Raw genomic sequence first — 16,831 nt, 5'->3', positions numbered from 1 at the left:
GACGGGGCGCGGGAGCCTGGCCCCGGAGCGAGTCTCGCTTCGCTTCGCCGCGGCGCGGTGCGGCAGCGTCTGCGGGAGCCGGGGCGGCTCTGCCGGGCCCCGGGTGGGTCACTCGTGGAACGAGTTTGTGGGTCTCAGCAGAGCTCAGGCCGGGGTAGTAAATTATTATTTTTGTCTGAATCCAGACACCAGAGAAAATAATAATCAACCCCCCCCCCCAATAATAATAAGTCAATAAGATTTCGGTGTCTGTTCAAAAGCACCTGGTGGTTTGGCTTTGGCCCCCGGTCTGCCTGTTGACCAGCCCTGGTATAGACCCTGTGAACGCCTGCCCCAGGAGACACTTACAGCAGGGGTTGTATGTAAAGTAAATAAGGGTTTTAAAATGTTTAAGAAGCTTCATTTAAAATTAAATTAAAATGCAGAGACCCCCTGGACCAGTGCCCAGGACCCGGGCAGTGTGAGTGAAAATCAGCTCGCGTGCCGCCTTTGGCACGGTTGCCATAGGTTGTCTACCCCTGACTTACAGGCTTTGTGTTTCATTCCCCCCTTCCCCACACAACACACGCGTCATAGAAGCCCGATTCCCCCTGAGATTTGGTGCTCTGTGTTATTGACATCATGGCTAAAAAACACTTGGGGGTCGTTAGCTGCTTTACAGTGCAGGTAACCATTGGGGAGTGTGGTGCAACTTTACTCCTCACAGCAAGGGCACATGTACCTGTTCCCTTTTCTCAGGATAGAGATCCCTGGCTTGGTTTGCAGGTGCTATGAGTTTGCACGGTCCGTGCCTAGTGTGTTTCTGATGCTGGCTTGTGTTGTGTATCTGATGCTCAGAAGCTGAGCCCTGGCATGGCGAGGGAGGCCGGAGCATATGGTGGCTGTTTGGGAAGGAGAGGAGCACAGCGGAAGGTATTTTGGCAGCACTTTTTGCCTTTATCTAGGAGTGGGTAAATAGCTGCCCTCTGTGATCTCTTTACTCCCCTTATGCCATTATCGTTCTGGCAGGCCCACTGCCAAGCTGGAATATCTATTAGGAGAAACCAGAGAAATGCGTGCCATCTGATGCAGCTAGTGGAAGGGAGCAGAGAGCTAGAATCAGGGCCTTTAAATATTGTATTTGAGAGTCTGGCATCCTGCTGGAGGCTTGCGGTACATCTGTAAAGGCTTTGGGCCTGTCCAGGTTGCCAAGAAAGGACCCAAGCACCCTCCCGTGGTGAGGAAGACCATGGGGATTGGCCTAGTAGGACACACAGTGGAGGATGCAAAACTGCCATACTCTAGGGCAAGACCCTGGACCTTTCTATGTAGCACGGGCCCTTGCAGCTCTTGCTGGCTTCAGATCCAGGGTTTGCTGGTGGGAATTGTGCCTGCCCTTCTAGGGGGATGTGTGACACACCAAACAGCTTGTAGAGTGGTGACTGCTTTTTGTCAACAAGGAGTTGGGTTGTGAAACCTTCACATGTGGGGAAAACATGGGGGACCCTGATCAAATGAGAAGTTCAGCTCAGGGAAGGGAGTTGGCATAGCATAACACTGGAAGGGAACAGGGGGCTCTCAGGTCAATGTTGGAGACCCACAAAGCATCGCTTGGTATGTCTCTGCAAGCCAGGGCTATGCCCATCAACCACTTCTCAGTCCTCTGGGTCAAAAAGAGCACTGTGCCATTCATTCACTAGGACAGTTTGGCTCAGAGTGGTGAGAGTTCAGGGACCTTCCACCAATTCCTGGATAACTAATGCTGTGTTTCACAGCTGGCTCATTCATTCTGTCTAGTTCCTTCCATTGGTGGGAAGGGCGAAGTTGAAGTGTGCTCGTGTGGCCCAGTGTTGGTGGTGAGATTCAAACCAGAATGGGTCAGCAAGATTCATTTCCATCAGGATTTACACCCCACCCATGCTTATCCAGCCCTGGATCTGTCTTGCTGGAGAGTGGATCACCACTAAAACTTTTGGGATTACTGCACAGATAGCTGGGGAGGGAGAGAAGACCAGATTTAAATAGGTTATAGGGCAGAGTAGTTAGCACTGGGATTAACAGCCAGTCCCCATGGCAGAGGCAACTTCCTTGAACAGCTCCCTGCCCATGTAGAGCCCTGGTCTCTCAAAATCCCAGCCAGGAAAGAGGCTTCTTGGGGCATTGGCTGAGTCACCCCAGGCCTTGCTTGTCTGGTCCTCTCGCCCCATGGCAGGATTTCTAGGGACCGGCCCTGTCAACATTGTAGAAAGTTCACAAATGTGCCATTGAGTCTGTTTTCCTTCCCTCCCCCTTCCTCTTGCTTCTCTCTCTCAGGGGTGGGCATAGTGACATTGTTTAGAGCACATCATCTGCTTCTTGTTATGTCTGGCAGATACCCCTGCGCTCACGGAGCCTGGCTCTTGGCCGGGAGAGCATTCGGCGCAAGGGGGTGGGGAGGGGCGCCGTTCTGCTCATTGCGCGTCTCCTGGTGGGAAAACGGTTGAGCGTACTGAAGCCCTCGTGCACTCTGGCCCGGGTCTCGGAGTTCAGAAGTTTGGCAGGACCCCAGGACTCGCAGCAGGGGTTGGAAAAGGGGGATTGGGGGCATGGTGTTGGAACAGAGCTGGCTTGCATCACCCTCTGCTGGCAGCCTTATGGTAAAAAGACTGAAGGAAGCACTTGCTTGGATATTTGTTTGGTGTAATTGCCGCCTTCCCCCCCCCCCCCAAATAAAATCCTCTGATCAACTGGGGGGGGGAGGGTCTTATCTCAGTACTTCTCCTTTTTGTTGATTGGCAGAAAGAGAGTCGTCTAGTGGTTAGAACCGTCGACTAGGCATCAGGATTCTTGGGTTCTATTCCTGACACTGCCACTCCCTCCCTCTTGGAGCATTGACAAGTCACTCCCCCTCGCTGTACCTCAGTTTCCCTATTTATAACATGGGCATATTGCTACATACCTAAGAGGGGTGTTGTGGATTAAGGCTAGTAAATGGCTTGGAGAGCCTCAGAAGGAATATGCTTTGAAATTGCTGCTATTATGATTGTATTGTATAAGGGCCTATTCGTTCCTCTTTGAGTGTTGAGTGTTTCTGTGTTGTGACAAAACAACTGGAGAATGGCAAACTGTTAAATCCGTGCTGTTGTGGCAACTTCAGCTCTGCTTTTAGTCACACCAGGTTGCTGCTAAGGAAGTTGCTCTGTGGGACTTAAACTGAGTTTTTCCTCCAGGGTATTTTTTTTTTTTTAAAAGACCTAAGAACAGCCATACTGGGTCAGACCAATGGTCCATCCAGCCCAGTAGCTTCTGACAGTGGCTGGTGCCAGATGCTTGAGCAGGAATGAACAGACCAGGCCGATTATTGAGTGATCCATCCCCTGTCGTCCAGTCCCAGCTTCTGACAGTCAGAGGTTTAGAGACACCCAGAGCACGGGCTTGTGTCCTTGACTGTTTGGCCAATAGCCATTGATGGACCCACCCTCCATGAACTTCTCATTCTTTCTTTTTTGACTCCTGTTATACTTTTGGCCTTCACAGTCTCCCCTGGCAATGAGTTCCGCAGGTTGACTGCGAGTTCTGTGAAGAAGTTCTTCCTTATGTTTGTTTTAAACCTGCTGCCTATTAATGGACTGTGAATGGAAGTTAGAAAAACATTGATAATCTGGCTGTAAATGCCTGAGGATGCATGAAGAATCCCTGTAATCAAAGACTGGGAGAGCCTAGGGTTTACCTTGACCCGCTAATACATGTTAAAACTACATCCGCCTTGTCCAAGCTAGAAGTTTACTGTGTGTTAATCAACACATGGCAAAAAAAACCCTTTTTTCCCCCCAGACTTGGCTTTTATGCATTCCTGGCTCAAACCTTTTCTATGCATTGGGCCACAGCTGCATCGACTGGTCCAACAAAGGAACAGTGCTTATAATAGAGATTCATGAAAAGCTGTTCATCAGGCTAAGTGCATATTCTCCTGGCTTCAGCTGATCTCCTGCTGATGCCTATGGAGCGAGCAATCCCACACTGCTATCTGTATCATCTCCAAGGCATCATCTTGATGTCTCCATTCAGGTTCTGTTATACACACATGCTGCATCTCCTTACGTTGGGGGGAAGGTTGTACGATTGCTACCCAGGCTGTACTTGTACTGTGGACAATAAAAAGAGGCCTGCTGTTGTTAGTTGGACCCTCAATAACGTGACTTGCTCGTGGGGCCAGTGCTTCACATGGTATTGTTTGTGGGAGAAGAGACCTCTCTTCCCCGGGCCTCCCATATTAGGTTTGGGGAGCAGAGATCCTGTCTGCACAGAGTGGTCTCCTCTGAGCTCAAGCTGCAGCGTGATATGTCTCCTGCAGCCCACAGGGCAATAATCTGCTGGTATTTCCTGGATGGGGATCTATCTTCTGGCACTGTTCCAAAAGGTGCAGCCCCGGCTGCGAAGCGGGCTGAGGTGGTGGTGATTGTGTGTGCACAAGTGCAGAAGAACATAAACAGCCGGGCTGGCAGGATTTTTTTGTTTGATACCATTAAAGCGGGATGGGGGAGAGGCTTCCAAGTATGTTTGTATAAGGATCGTGTTACCTGGAGATTGCTGTCTCGGTTTCCATAGGAGGGAGAGACCTTCCAGAGCCTGGCTCTGTTTGGGGTATAAGTGGATTTAGTGCTGGATTGGCAGCCCTGGAAACGGAAACCTCTTCTTTATCCACAGGCTCACGCTTCCTCACCCACCCCTCCATCATGCCTCTGCCCTGCCCTAGGGGATCACCTGGCAGGGATGAGGAAGGAGTTGTGGGTGCTCAGCCTGGCCTGGCCACTTATTCCTTGGCCTCCCAGGTGAGATTACCAGCAATGGGACTGAGTAGTTCCCGTGATATTGGGGCCTGGATACTGTCAAATTCACATCACACCTACCCAGATCAGTAGCACCCAAGTGTTGGATTTGAACTGGTAACTTAGGCTCAGAGGGCCTGATCCAAAGGCCATTGACTGCAATGGGTTTTGTGGCAAGGACCGTTTTTTAGTTCTGTTTGCACCAACCTTACCCAGCACAGTGAGCTCCTAGGCACTCCTGGAATACAGATAATAAATAGTAGCTGGCTTTGATTTGATTGAAGTATAATGTAGCTACCTTTTAGTTCTCCAGAAATCAAGCTGTGATAAAGCCCAGGCCACAGTGATTGTAAGCTAATATTGAGGAGCTGGGGCCGAGTAGGAGGAACCTGTGGGAGGAGAACCAAGACTCATGTCACTTGCAGAGGACTAGTTTTATGTCCCCTATTGGGGTGTGTATTACAGAATCTCCTTCACTCCTTCGACTCATAGAAGATTAGGGTTGGAAGAGACCTCAGGAGGTCATCTAGTCCAACACCCTGCTCAAAGCAGGACCAACCCCAACTAAATCATCCTAGCCAGAGCTTTGTCAAGCGAGGTCTTAAAAACCTCTAAGGATGGAGATTCCACCACTTCCCTAGAGAACCCATTCCAGTGCTTCCTTCCTCGTGCTCAGGGCATTGCCATAGACCCATGAGGTCACACTTCAGTTAGAGAGAGGGGAAGGGCAAAGGAGTATTGGCTGTTTACTGTTCAGGGATGGAACAGGATCTGCTCACAGAGAGATTTCTTAATGGGATAACAAAGGGATGCCTGTGCTGGTTTGGTACCATTGTGTGTTAGGAAGCCTGGCTCTCCCTTTGGGAGGCCTGGGGGTTGTGATTGTAACCCACTGCCAGTGAGTCCAGGAGTGCCAGCGAATGGTACATTCCTCCACTGCACTTCAGCTGGGCTTGTCATTGAAATGGCATCTCTACGGGCAGGCCCATCCTTTCTGGCACTTTGACTAATTGCCAGTCACTGTGTCCCCATCTCTCTCCCTCCCTCCTCCCCCCCCCCCCCCAGCTGCACGCGGTACATATAACTGAAACAGCAATCAGGAGCTTAGTTAGGTCACTCCAGATCACATTTAAAGGCCCAGCGTCCGCCTAATCTGTACTTTCTCCAGCACCATCGCAGTCAGAGCTGCCCAGTGGCTCTTCTTTTCAGGCAGTTGTATATAAATACAAGGAATGTGGTTTTGCGGCGCTGTGGGGCTATTGCAGCTCACAAATATCTCTGCATCTCCCATGGACCCAGCAAGGGGGTGGGGTGGGGAACCGTTGCTAAGGAATGGGATTTGGATACAATGCCGGCTGAACTGGCTGCATGGGGAGAGAGCGTGTTACCCATGACTTCGCTTTCTGGGAGGTGGAATTCCAGCATGCGCTCGGTCCGTGGTGGACTTTGTGCATCCTTTCCGTATAATGGCATCTGCAAAGGGAGTATATGAGAATGTGTTCGTATGGGTAACTGGACCCTTCGAAGGGAATGCTGAGGGATAGGATGCATCCCATCAATGGATTAAATTGTCTGTCTGGTGCTATAAATGTGCCGAGCACCTTATAGATCCAAAGATAATGTCCCTGCCCCAAAGAGCTTACAATCCAGATAGTTTGCAGTCTACGTAAAAGTGACCTTAATTAAAAATGTTTTATATGATTCTCTATGCAGTTTATCCAAACAGCCCCGGAGAGCCATTCTAATGTAAGCAGCAGTGCACTGCAATGTAAAATTGATTTGTTTGAGTGTCTCTCTTCCCCCCCCGCCCCCCCAGCTTTAACTTGCTGTTGGTTATCTGGAGAATACATTCAGGGGTTTATTGCAAGGGGCAAGTTTTCTGTTTAAACTGTGTCCACAATCCTACATTTTAACAGACGCATCCAAACTGGTCAGTGGTGAAATAGTTAAGTGGCCTTGCTGCTTAAACAGTGATAGTTAGCATCTCAGGGTTAACATCCTATGGAGCTGGATGGATGCAGTTTGAACCTTTCAAGGCAGGCCCCATCCAGAACCCATTGAAATCAGTGGAAAGATTCCCATGGACTTCAGTAGGTTTTGCATCAGGCCCTTAGGTTGTGTCTTCACTGCACTGCTAATCTGGGTGACTGACTGGGTCAGTCTAGCAGCTAGCATCCTCACTGCAAGGCCCTTCTCGCGTTACTGTGACCTCACTAGTTATGTCCTTGCCCATGTGTCTGGGGTTGTCTCCAGGGGAGAGGGATAGCTCAGTGGTTTGAGCATTTGGCCTGCTAAACCCAGGGTTGTGAGTTCAATCCTTGAGGGGGCCATTTGGGGCAAAAATCTGTCTGGGGATGGTCCGGCTTTGCTCAGGGGTTGGACTAGATGACCTCCTGAGGTCCCTTCCAACTCTGATATTCTATGATTCTATCCCATGATTCTTTGGGAAAGAATCCTAGAGTGCTCAGCACAATCAATTGAGGGTGAACTTGTCTGTCTTTTTGGGGGGGAACTGTGGGATTGGTGCTTTAGCAGCACTCAAGTTACTCTTGCTCCCATCCTTACTGCAAAGTGGATAGATTGGAGCAGAGCTCAGCTCTGACCCATCCCTCCACCTGAGTAAACTAGCGTAAAGCACCTCCAAACCTGGGTCAGAGGTTTTTCTGTGTGGATGGTAGAGGGTGCTGGGCTAAAACCCAGATAAGAGCCTGGATTAACTGTGCAGTGAAGACAAAACTGTTAGAGCTGTTGTCTCAGGCTGTCTGCAAACATGGGAAGACAGCACTGCCAAGTCTAGAAACACTGTTTAAAACAATGGAAATCTGAGCCCCTTTAGAATCTCATGTAGCAGCTTCCAGAAAGTGCTGTTAAATCCTGTTGTCATGTGCCTATTCAGTTCATGCCCTACCCACAATGCACTAGATTGGGCTCCCTCTGCAATAAAGATACACTTGGACATTGCTCCCGAGGTAATTAAAGAAAGAGAGACAGTGCAAAAGAGAACAGTAAGACCAGCTGGTTCTGTGGAACTGTCCCATGTCTCCTGCCCTGTAAATGGATCCACCACTGCTTGATTGCTTCAGCTCAGGTTGACTATGAAGAGGAGGGGAAGTGAAAACCAAGTGCTAGGCATCAGGGCTAAATTGTGTGTTTAAATGTCATCCTCCCCTCCCCCAGGTAGGAAAGGATATGTCTCTGGGGACAGCTGGTGATCTGTGTCTCTAGCTCTTTTAATAGCTAGTTTCATTACATGCAGTTAGCAAAAATAAACATGTAAGCAGCCCCGTTGACTTTGATGGAGTTGTTCCTGTCTCTAAAGGTGTTTGCGTGCAAGGGCCCTCTAGTCTGTTCAGACCGATTTTAAACAAGGGTGAGGCTTTGCTTTCTGTGCTGTCCTGCCATGGCTTCCCTTGTGCCATAGAAATTGGAGAGAAGAGAGCTACCTTCCAGATTAATCCCTGGGCAATACTGGTAACAGATTGTTAGCTCTCTGGGGCAGGGATTGCCTTTGTTATGTGTTTGTACAGTGCCTAGCACAATGTGGCCGGAATCCTCTGGTGCTACTGCAGCATGAGGAAATAACAGCTGTTACTTGGCAATAATGTGGAGCGTGTCTACGGCTCTTTCTTTTCCTTTAGTGCCATGCAAATGCTAATTAGTTAATGAACATAGTGCACGTGTTCCCAGGGCTGCAGTTTGTTTTGGTTTTAATAGGACAGTTATTTTACATTGAATAACTACCAAACATACCTGAGGAGCGGCAGTAACGTAACAGCTGGCGTTGTCAGAGCGTTGTCAGAGCTTTGAGCCGGCGTACATGCATGTGTAATGCATATTTATCTTGCATAACTAAACAACAATGGGTTTGTTTTTATTACTCAGCTGGTCTTTTGACTGGGTTCATCTCAGAAATGTGACTGTACAGAGGGAAATGGCCTTTTCTTACTGCTCACATTGGCTCCTGGGCGGCTTTCTGAATTGTGCACTGTGACTGCAGCTGCCCAGCTAAATTCTGATTCCTCGGTCCTTGATACTGATGATACAGTAGGAAGTAGGAAAAACACAGCTTAAATTTCCAGACACCAAGGCTGAGCTTTCAGTGCCGGCATTTGGGAGAGAAGAAAAATTTGTTTTGACTTGCAAACGAAGCAGATTTAATAGGAAAGTCATTGGCGGTGACTTAATCTGGAATGCTAAGGTGTTATTTTTAGAGTTGCTTTTCTCTCTGTTAACCACATTTTAACAAATAACAGCTGAGCAGAATGCCTGTATGGAAATCTGGCTTTTAAAGTGTTCCCTACCCGTAATACAGAATATCTTTCTATATGACAGAGCAAAACCACTGAGATTTCCCCTCTTTACAGTGAACGGGTTTCCATAGTGACGCGAAACCTGAGAGTCAGCTCTGGGTGCCTGTTTGAGGTGGATGTTTTCAGTTTAATAGATTTGTTTGTTTGGTGGTTTGTTTGTTTTTAACCTGAATTAACTTCAAGGAACGTGTGTGTGTGTGTGTGTGTACACACAAATTCCATCTCTTAGTGAAACTGGACAAAGCCAGACTGTTTTGGTTGAGCCAAAACTATAGAGGGGAACTGAACTGAAATCCTGACTCCAAACCCCTGGAACTTTGAGGAAACTTGGATCCCGATCTGAACCTTTCAGCTCAGGCCAAAAACTTGGGGTGATTCAGCTCTAGGTTTGTTTTCTCTGAACCCTCATAAAGTTCAAAAAGGTCTGGGTAAATGGTTCTGCCTTTGGCCCCTCTCTCTTGCAGGGTCTGGCTGCATGCACCAAATTCCGGTTGAAGTTAATGGGAAATGAACATATGGAGGATTTGCAGGACGTAGCTATTATAGCGAGCAAGGTCAGGATTGACTTGATCTTTCGTTAGATGCTCTCCACGTAGCTCCCAGGGATGTCAATCAAAGCAGGGCAGGGGAAGACTGTTGTTTGGTCAAATGACAGAACTTTCCTGCTGCTTGTCTTTATTCAGCTGCACTTTTGAAAGTGGATATTTTGGTTAAACTCTTTTCTTGCCTCTGGTGTTTAAATCACTTGGCAGGAGCCTCTGGATGGATGGTGCTGCGCCATTGCCTGTTGCTAGTCTGCAGTTCTGGGGCTGGTTGGCTGTCTCTTGACTGTCGTTTAGTGATGGCGTCCTGGTCACCACAGTGCAGCTTCACTTAGTGTAGGCACTGGCCTCTCTCTCGCTTCTGCGAGCATCTAAATGACTCAGGACATCGCTATGGATTACTGTTGGCGGGGTGATGTAATTAAGCCCCTGTTTCCTGCAGTGTTTCTGATCATGTTGGATTGTGCCACAACATTCATCTCTGGATTTTTTTATTTTTTTTTAATGCCCCCAGATTTGAGCGTGTCTGGCCCTGGCGTGTTGATTCAGACCCATCTCTGCTAATGGGTAGATGGATCTGAATGAGCCTGGGAAGCTTTGGACATCCTGCAGACAAGCCCCTGAATGCTTGGCTGTTGAGTTGCATCTTCTCCAAACTGTCAGAACTTCTTGGGACTTTGGATCTGGGCCATCAGTGCTGTAACAACACCCTTTTTTTGCACTGAAGTAATTCTTTCTCCAGTCCTATCCAGGGCCTGGAGTCCGGTCCCATGCAGATGAAGAGAGAAAGTGAGTGAGGTGCTAGAGAGTTCAGAACCTCCCCACAAAGCTCTGAGCTAGCGAGAAGGGGCAGTTCAGGGTGGTCCTTCCTTCCACTCAGACCCTGAAACCCAAAGAGTTGCGGGTGGAAGGCAGGCACTTCTGCCTCTCTTGCACACCAACGCTTACGCAGTGACGGTGGATGTTGCCTACGGATCCCAACAGCTGTTGTTTTGGGGCTGCTGAGGTCTCTCCAGCAGTCCTTGCTCTAGAGAAATCCTTCTAAACAGGAACGTGGCTTGGAATTCAGACGAGGGGATAAGTCTCTGTGGCTGCCAGTAGCTGGTAATCCGGAGCAGGTGAATGAGGCCCCGCAAAGGGAAACCGAGTGCTAATCCAGCCCCGGAAAGTTTTTGAGTGGGAGGAGTAGACCAGTTAGCCCACCAGCATGTGTCTGCAGTGGCTTGTTAAATTGCTGTGTCTAAGGATGAGTTGACTTTGCTCAGTGTTTGTTTGATTTTCTGTGCCATGGGAGCTGCAGGTGCTCTGGTAACAGGACTGAAAGGCGGTCCCTAATATCTAGTATGTGCCGCTGTCGTGCCTGGAACGTAGACGTGGCCTCAAAAGTGCTGCTCAGTGCAGGGGAAATGGCCTTCGGGCAGAAGCTGCCTCACCCTAGGATATTGATTTTAAATCTTTGTGTTACTGGGGGTTTCTTGGCTGCGCCTCCAAATGATCAGCCCTTTGGGTGGTGCTGGGGCAGGGTGTGCTGCAGGTTATGCATCCACAAATGCAATGCTGACCGGCCAGAGCAGGGATGAGGGGGAGCCGGGGGCTACGTTCAGGCAGGTCGCAGACAGTTCTGAAGCCCTGATGTTGTCCTAATCCTGTTCGCTGAGGGCCCAGAGCTTACTGCCTGGGTACTCTTTTCTGCCTCGCTGGGACTGCTCTCAGCAGTGTATGCAGGGTTGGGCCCTCGGACCTTTTCGGGCAGGAACCAGGGTCAGAATGTTCTGACCTGGGTGCTTAACGGTTAGGCTGCTCAGTGCACAGGTTAGGCCCTTAAATGAGAGTCACTTGATTCTCAAAGATGCTGAGAACCTTCAGCTCCCATCATCTTCAGTAGCTCAACCCCTGTGAAAATTGGGCGGCTTTCATTCCAGATATTGATGTTAGGTTCCCAGGTGTGAACTTGCTGGCCTGTGACTCTTACCTGATTGCAAGCACCTACCAGCCTGTGGGCGCCATCTCTGCAATCCCAATAATAGGAAATTTTCCTAATGACAAAACAAAAGCGCTTGGTGTCAGGTCTCCTCCCCTCCAGCTTCCCCACACACACCCAAATGGCAGAACTTGACTCTGGGGGCTGGGAGGGAACCATCCGAGAGGAAAATCTCCAGCTAGTCAACATCGCCAGGCACATTCCCATTTCACTGCGGTGGAGCCGAAGGAGATGCTGCAGCATAGGGCTCTGGCATGAAATCTGGGCAGTCAGGAGGCTGTGGGGAGCGGCTGGGGGTGGGGGAGATTAAACCCCCTCACAAGGTGCAGAACAACCCAGAAAGCACGGCAGTAACAAATGAAGGAGTCATGCATCAGCTGTGTCCGGAGTCGGGGGCGGGGAGCATGGCCAGAGAACAAAAGCCCTCGTTTTCTTTCTCCCTGCCTTTCACAAACAGCCCTGCGCTGGCCGCTCCGTTCAATGGACCTTTCCTGCATTTTCTCTGCTTCAGCTGTTTATTGGGTCACCCTAAATAACAACAACCAAAAAAAAAAAAAGGAGAGAGAGAGAGAGAGAGAGATGGTGGTTTTTTGATTGGCTAGACTGTACAATGAGACCCTCTCTGCCTTAATGAATACAGTAGCAGCATTGAATTGGGTTACCCGAGTGCATTGACCCTGCCGTGCCATGCAGATCAGCGGTGGGGCTGGGGTTTGCAGTTTTCAGAGCGCTCAGGCCATAGACTTTCTGTGGGGTGCTGGGGATTGTGGATATCTCTTTGGTAACCCTTCACTAGCCGCTTCAGTGCCGTTACATAGTGCAGGTGCAATGGCTGATCCAGACAAGGGTGCAAACGAATCTGGGTATGTAGGGCCTTGTGAAATCCTCCTCCCTGTAAAGTGGGAAGAAGCGGAAGTAGAGAGATTCTGGCTGACTTTTCAAAACAGCCCACTCACTTTGGCTGCGGCTCTTTCTCATACACCAGCCTACCTTGCAGAAGTCTGAGAACCAGCAGCGCCCGTTGGTTTCCGCTGGAGTTGAGTGCTCCTCACTTCTGAGCAAAGTCCATGCGTGTCTCAAGTCGGGCACCTGAAATTAGTGGGTGCTTTTTTTTGGAAAATGTTTTGCTAAGTGATTTGATGACGGCCAAGAGATGCAATTGGGGTCACCAGGGCTCTTAAAATGCTGGAATTCGTAACTCTTAGGGCTTGCCTAGGCAGAGAGTTTATACCAGATTAATTAAGATCTGAATGTAATCCTATTTAAACTGGTGCACATCCCTGTGTTGACACTCTTATTTGAGTTTGTGTGGCTTGCTCTGGTTTAACTTAAATCAGTTAGGAGCAGCCACTCTTAAACTGAAATAAGTGTGTCCCCACAGGGGCTTGCACCAGCTAAAGTAAACCAGTGCCAGTTTGTGTACAGGCAAGGTCAGATCCCTTGGCAGTCATCTTCATCAGCAGAGGATGTCTATGGCTTAGAGATGCTAGCACTGACACAGGGATCCTTGTTCCCTCTCCCCGGACCCAGGCCAGTCCCCGGCACTGACTTGATCTTTATTACCACTTCAGTAACCAGGTCTGCATTAAAGGCATCCAGTGGAGTGGGAGGTGGGGGCGTGTGTGGAAAAAACAGAAATGAGATTGGAATTGCACAGCTAAACCATGTTTGAACCGCAGCCAACTGATGAGTTACAAGCTAAAGCCAGTGGATTATTGAACAAGTGGCTATTTACAGAGTAGTGGAGCCGCATTGAGTGGCTGCTCTGGAATGGGGCATGGGATAGGAGAAGACTGGATTGGTCCCTGTGGAGAGGGCTGAGGATTAATTCCTCAAGAGGAAAGAAGCTCCCCATTCCACTCCTGTCCCAAGAGCTCAACAGGCAGCTAGAAACCAGAGTGGACTGATTTTTAAATCACAGCAATTTAAAGCACCAATTTTAATCACCATTTAAATCAACAATCAGGAAACCTTGATTTAAAGCATCAATTTTAATTGTTTTGCATTTGTACTTTAGTTATTTCCCTAAAGAGAGGTTGATTCTCATTGGTTGGTAACCATTAAAACATGTTGATTTGTAACTAATTATAACCTTTGCACTAAAATTGGTGCTTCTTTTTGCTAACCAGAAGGTTACACTATTTCTGTACACATTTATTTAAACAAGTATATAGCTTAACTTTGATTTTTTTTTTTCACATTCTTAACTTTTACATTTTCTTTTTATGATAGAAAATGGTGAATGATGCCTTTCATACTTGTGATTTGTGTCAAGCTCTGTTTGGATGGAAATTCAAATTCAATGCACAAAAGATGCATTTTAATTTGTTTATTAAATACAACTTCCTTAAACGTGCTGGATATATAAGGAGAAATTTTTTTATCAAAATACATTTTGCATTTAAAACTAACCGGATTATTAAACAAGGAAGTAAATTGAATTGATTATTTCTGGTTACCATATCCTTCAAGATTTTAAAATTAGTAGCTCTCCTCCTTTGATACCTAGTTCTTTTTCATAGATTAAAAGAGGAGAAAAAAAACCTTTTCTGCTTTTTCAGTTCTTCGGGGGCAAGGACTCTGTCTTCCCTATGTGTTTGAACACCATGTGTAGCACAAAGTGGCCCTGGTCATGTGCGTGCACTGCCATAACCTAAATAATCACATCTGCTGGACTTATTTCTATTATAGTCAAGAGAGAAGGTGGGTGCGGGAATATCTGTTGTTGGACCAATTTTAGTTGGTGAAAAAGACAAGTTTTTGGGTTCATGCTTTCAATGCAGAGATTTTTCCACCCAGGTTAAACGCGGAACCTTTAATTCTCTAGTTTGTCCGAGTTGATTTTAGAGATGAGCAAAACTAAGTGGCAGATTTAGGTTTTGCAAAACAACAAAAGCATTTGATTTTTGTAAGCCCAATCCCCTTGTGCCCTCCCCACATGCCTCCAAACCAGGGTTACTGGTATTTTTTAACCTGGCTCTCATTTTAATTATACATGTTCCTAGGTTAGCAGCGGGACTGAAGACAGATAAATGGTTCTAGTTTTGGCCTATCAAGGCTGCAAATAGTGATGGTCAAAAATGCAGGTAGCTTTGTCTTGGTTTTCAAATCATTGCTGGGCAGGTTTTATTTTTGCCACAAAACCAAACCCATGAGTCAAGTACTGGCTCCCTGGGAACCAAACCAAACCCCCAAGGCATGGCTGGAAGAAGACAGAAAAATCATTATGGTTTTGATTCGTCTCTAAATTGTAATGATGTTGTTGCATTTCGAATGCACCCATTACTTTAGTGTCTAGACGCTTCCATCTCTGCACCTCTGTCTCTCTCCATCTCCTGCTCTGTGTCCCTGCGTTGGGGGTCAGATCTACATCATTTGAGTCCTTTGAAGTGGAGTGAGTTATCGTCAGACACTCTCTCTGTTTAATCCGATGCAATGATACCTTTGTGTGCTAATTGCCACCCCGGTGACATTCTGGTTCCTCTTCCTTGTGCCCTGAGCTGTGCCCGTGTGTGTGAGCAGTATGTTGCCATGCGTGGCTACCTTTATATATAGTTTGTGGAAATGCATGCTTAAGTTAACAAGAACACAAAGGTCAAAATTGGAGCAAGGGCTGAAATTGCTGTGTTGGCTGGGTGCTTTTTGCCCCAAGCTTGGGTGGAGGGAGAAACGTGCAGGGCTCAGGGGTTTTTTTTATGAATTTCATCACCCTAGAAAAGGAGCACTTCCCAGAATGCCTGTCTGTCCTCAGAAGTCCTGCCTCTGGGGAAGGTTGTCTGTATAGTTTTTCACATAGGGTGCAACTGTCTGAGTGCACGAGTGGCCTTCATACATTCTTGTGAGCAGGGACGTGGGGTTTGGCTTAAATCCCGTGCCCCTGGTGTCTCACGCAGTCGGTGCTTTCGCACTGCAGTTCCCACTCTCCTGTGTGTTCCATTTAAAAGGCCTGAGTTTCAGAAGCTCTGAGCCCCTGTGGTTCCGGCTGAAGACAGTGGGGACCTGGTGAGTGCCGAGCCCCCCTTTAAATCCAGCCCACTGTTTCCAGCTGATGAAGAGACTGTGTGCAGCAAAGAGGTGTGTGTGTGGGTGTTTTAAACCCCTTTAGAAGTGAAACCAGACCAGAGGAGAACTCCGGCTCCCTGCACTGCCTCGTGTCTGGAACTAAGAGGTTTAGTTCCTAATCCCCAGCCACTGACTCACTTGTGCAAGTTGCAAAGACTCCCTTGTAACAGACCCCGGTGCCAAAACGTTGAGTGTGGATTTCAGTAACTCAGGCCAAGATTTTTCCAAAGGGACTAGAGATTTGGGGTGTCTTCATAGAATCTCAGGGTTGGAAGGGACCTCAGGAGGTCATCTAGTCCAACCCCCTGCTCAAAGCAGAACCAATCCCCAGACAGATTTTTGTCCCAGATCCCTAAATGGCCCCCTCCAAGGATTGAACTCACAACCCTGGGTGTAGGAGGCCAGTGCTCAAACCACTGAGCTATCCCTCCCCCTTAACTTGAGATGCCTTAAAAAGGCCTGATTTTTTTTTTCAGGCCTGAAAATTGGGCCCCTTAAATGTGTGTGATGTTGGGCACCCAAAATCACTGGTCACTTTGGAGAATCTTGGTCAAAATGGAGAAAGCTGTGGAATAGTTCCCCAAAGGAAGGGACGGGAGCCCCATCCCTCAAGTCACTTAAAATTAGACTGGACTTAATACTGGAGAATATGCCTGCATTGGTTCCCGACAGAGGAGGGGTACATGGGCATCTCCCAGCTCTTGATTTCAGTCAGGGGCAACTCCAGGTTTCAAAAGTCATTGAAAATACTGGTCCTTTGGGTCCAGTAGCTCAGGCTGTCTCAGCTGGGGCCATGGACTGCAATTTGCTGCTCTTAACGCCTAAAGTAAAACAAAATGTGCATTAAGTGTGTCAGGAAATCCTGACCTGCAGAGCCAAGCAGCTGATGGGGCGACTGGCTGGTCCCATGTCTTGGGGAAAACTATTCTCCTCTGCTCCCCCACCCCCATTCAAGTTTAGCTTCTGGCCCCCGTTCCATACCTTTCCTGTTTTCCCCTTTGTAGTTACTTTTTGATAGGGCTTTGGAATTGTTCCTTGACTGAAGTGGCTCAGGGACAGGAAGGAAGGAAGGCAGAGACTACAGAGTTGGAAGACTACACCTCCATCTGTTTAACTTCCTGACACTATTGTTCTAATGCTTGAGCGATT

General features: G+C 48.1%; 1 protein-coding gene across 6 annotated transcripts in view; it reads left to right on the top strand.

The window, feature by feature from the left end:
- Window positions 1–16,831, top strand: part of RALGDS (ral guanine nucleotide dissociation stimulator) — a 102,458-nt gene that overhangs the window by 60,170 nt on the left and 25,457 nt on the right. For 2 of the 6 annotated variants that reach the window (XM_034793289.1, XM_034793290.1), the window contains exon 2: window positions 838–912. The exons of the other annotated variants lie outside the window; for them this stretch is intronic. In XM_034793289.1, coding sequence (XP_034649180.1) covers window positions 838–912 — 75 coding nt within the window. The remainder of the gene's footprint in view (window positions 1–837; window positions 913–16,831) is intronic. 6 annotated transcript variants of the gene reach the window in all.

The sequence above is a fragment of the Trachemys scripta genome, chromosome 17, assembly GCF_013100865.1.
Source record: "Trachemys scripta elegans isolate TJP31775 chromosome 17, CAS_Tse_1.0, whole genome shotgun sequence".
In the NCBI taxonomy this organism is placed as follows: Eukaryota; Metazoa; Chordata; order Testudines; family Emydidae; genus Trachemys; species Trachemys scripta.
Note: the sequence above shows the minus strand (reverse complement) of the source record. Positions and strands in the feature narration are given on the sequence as shown.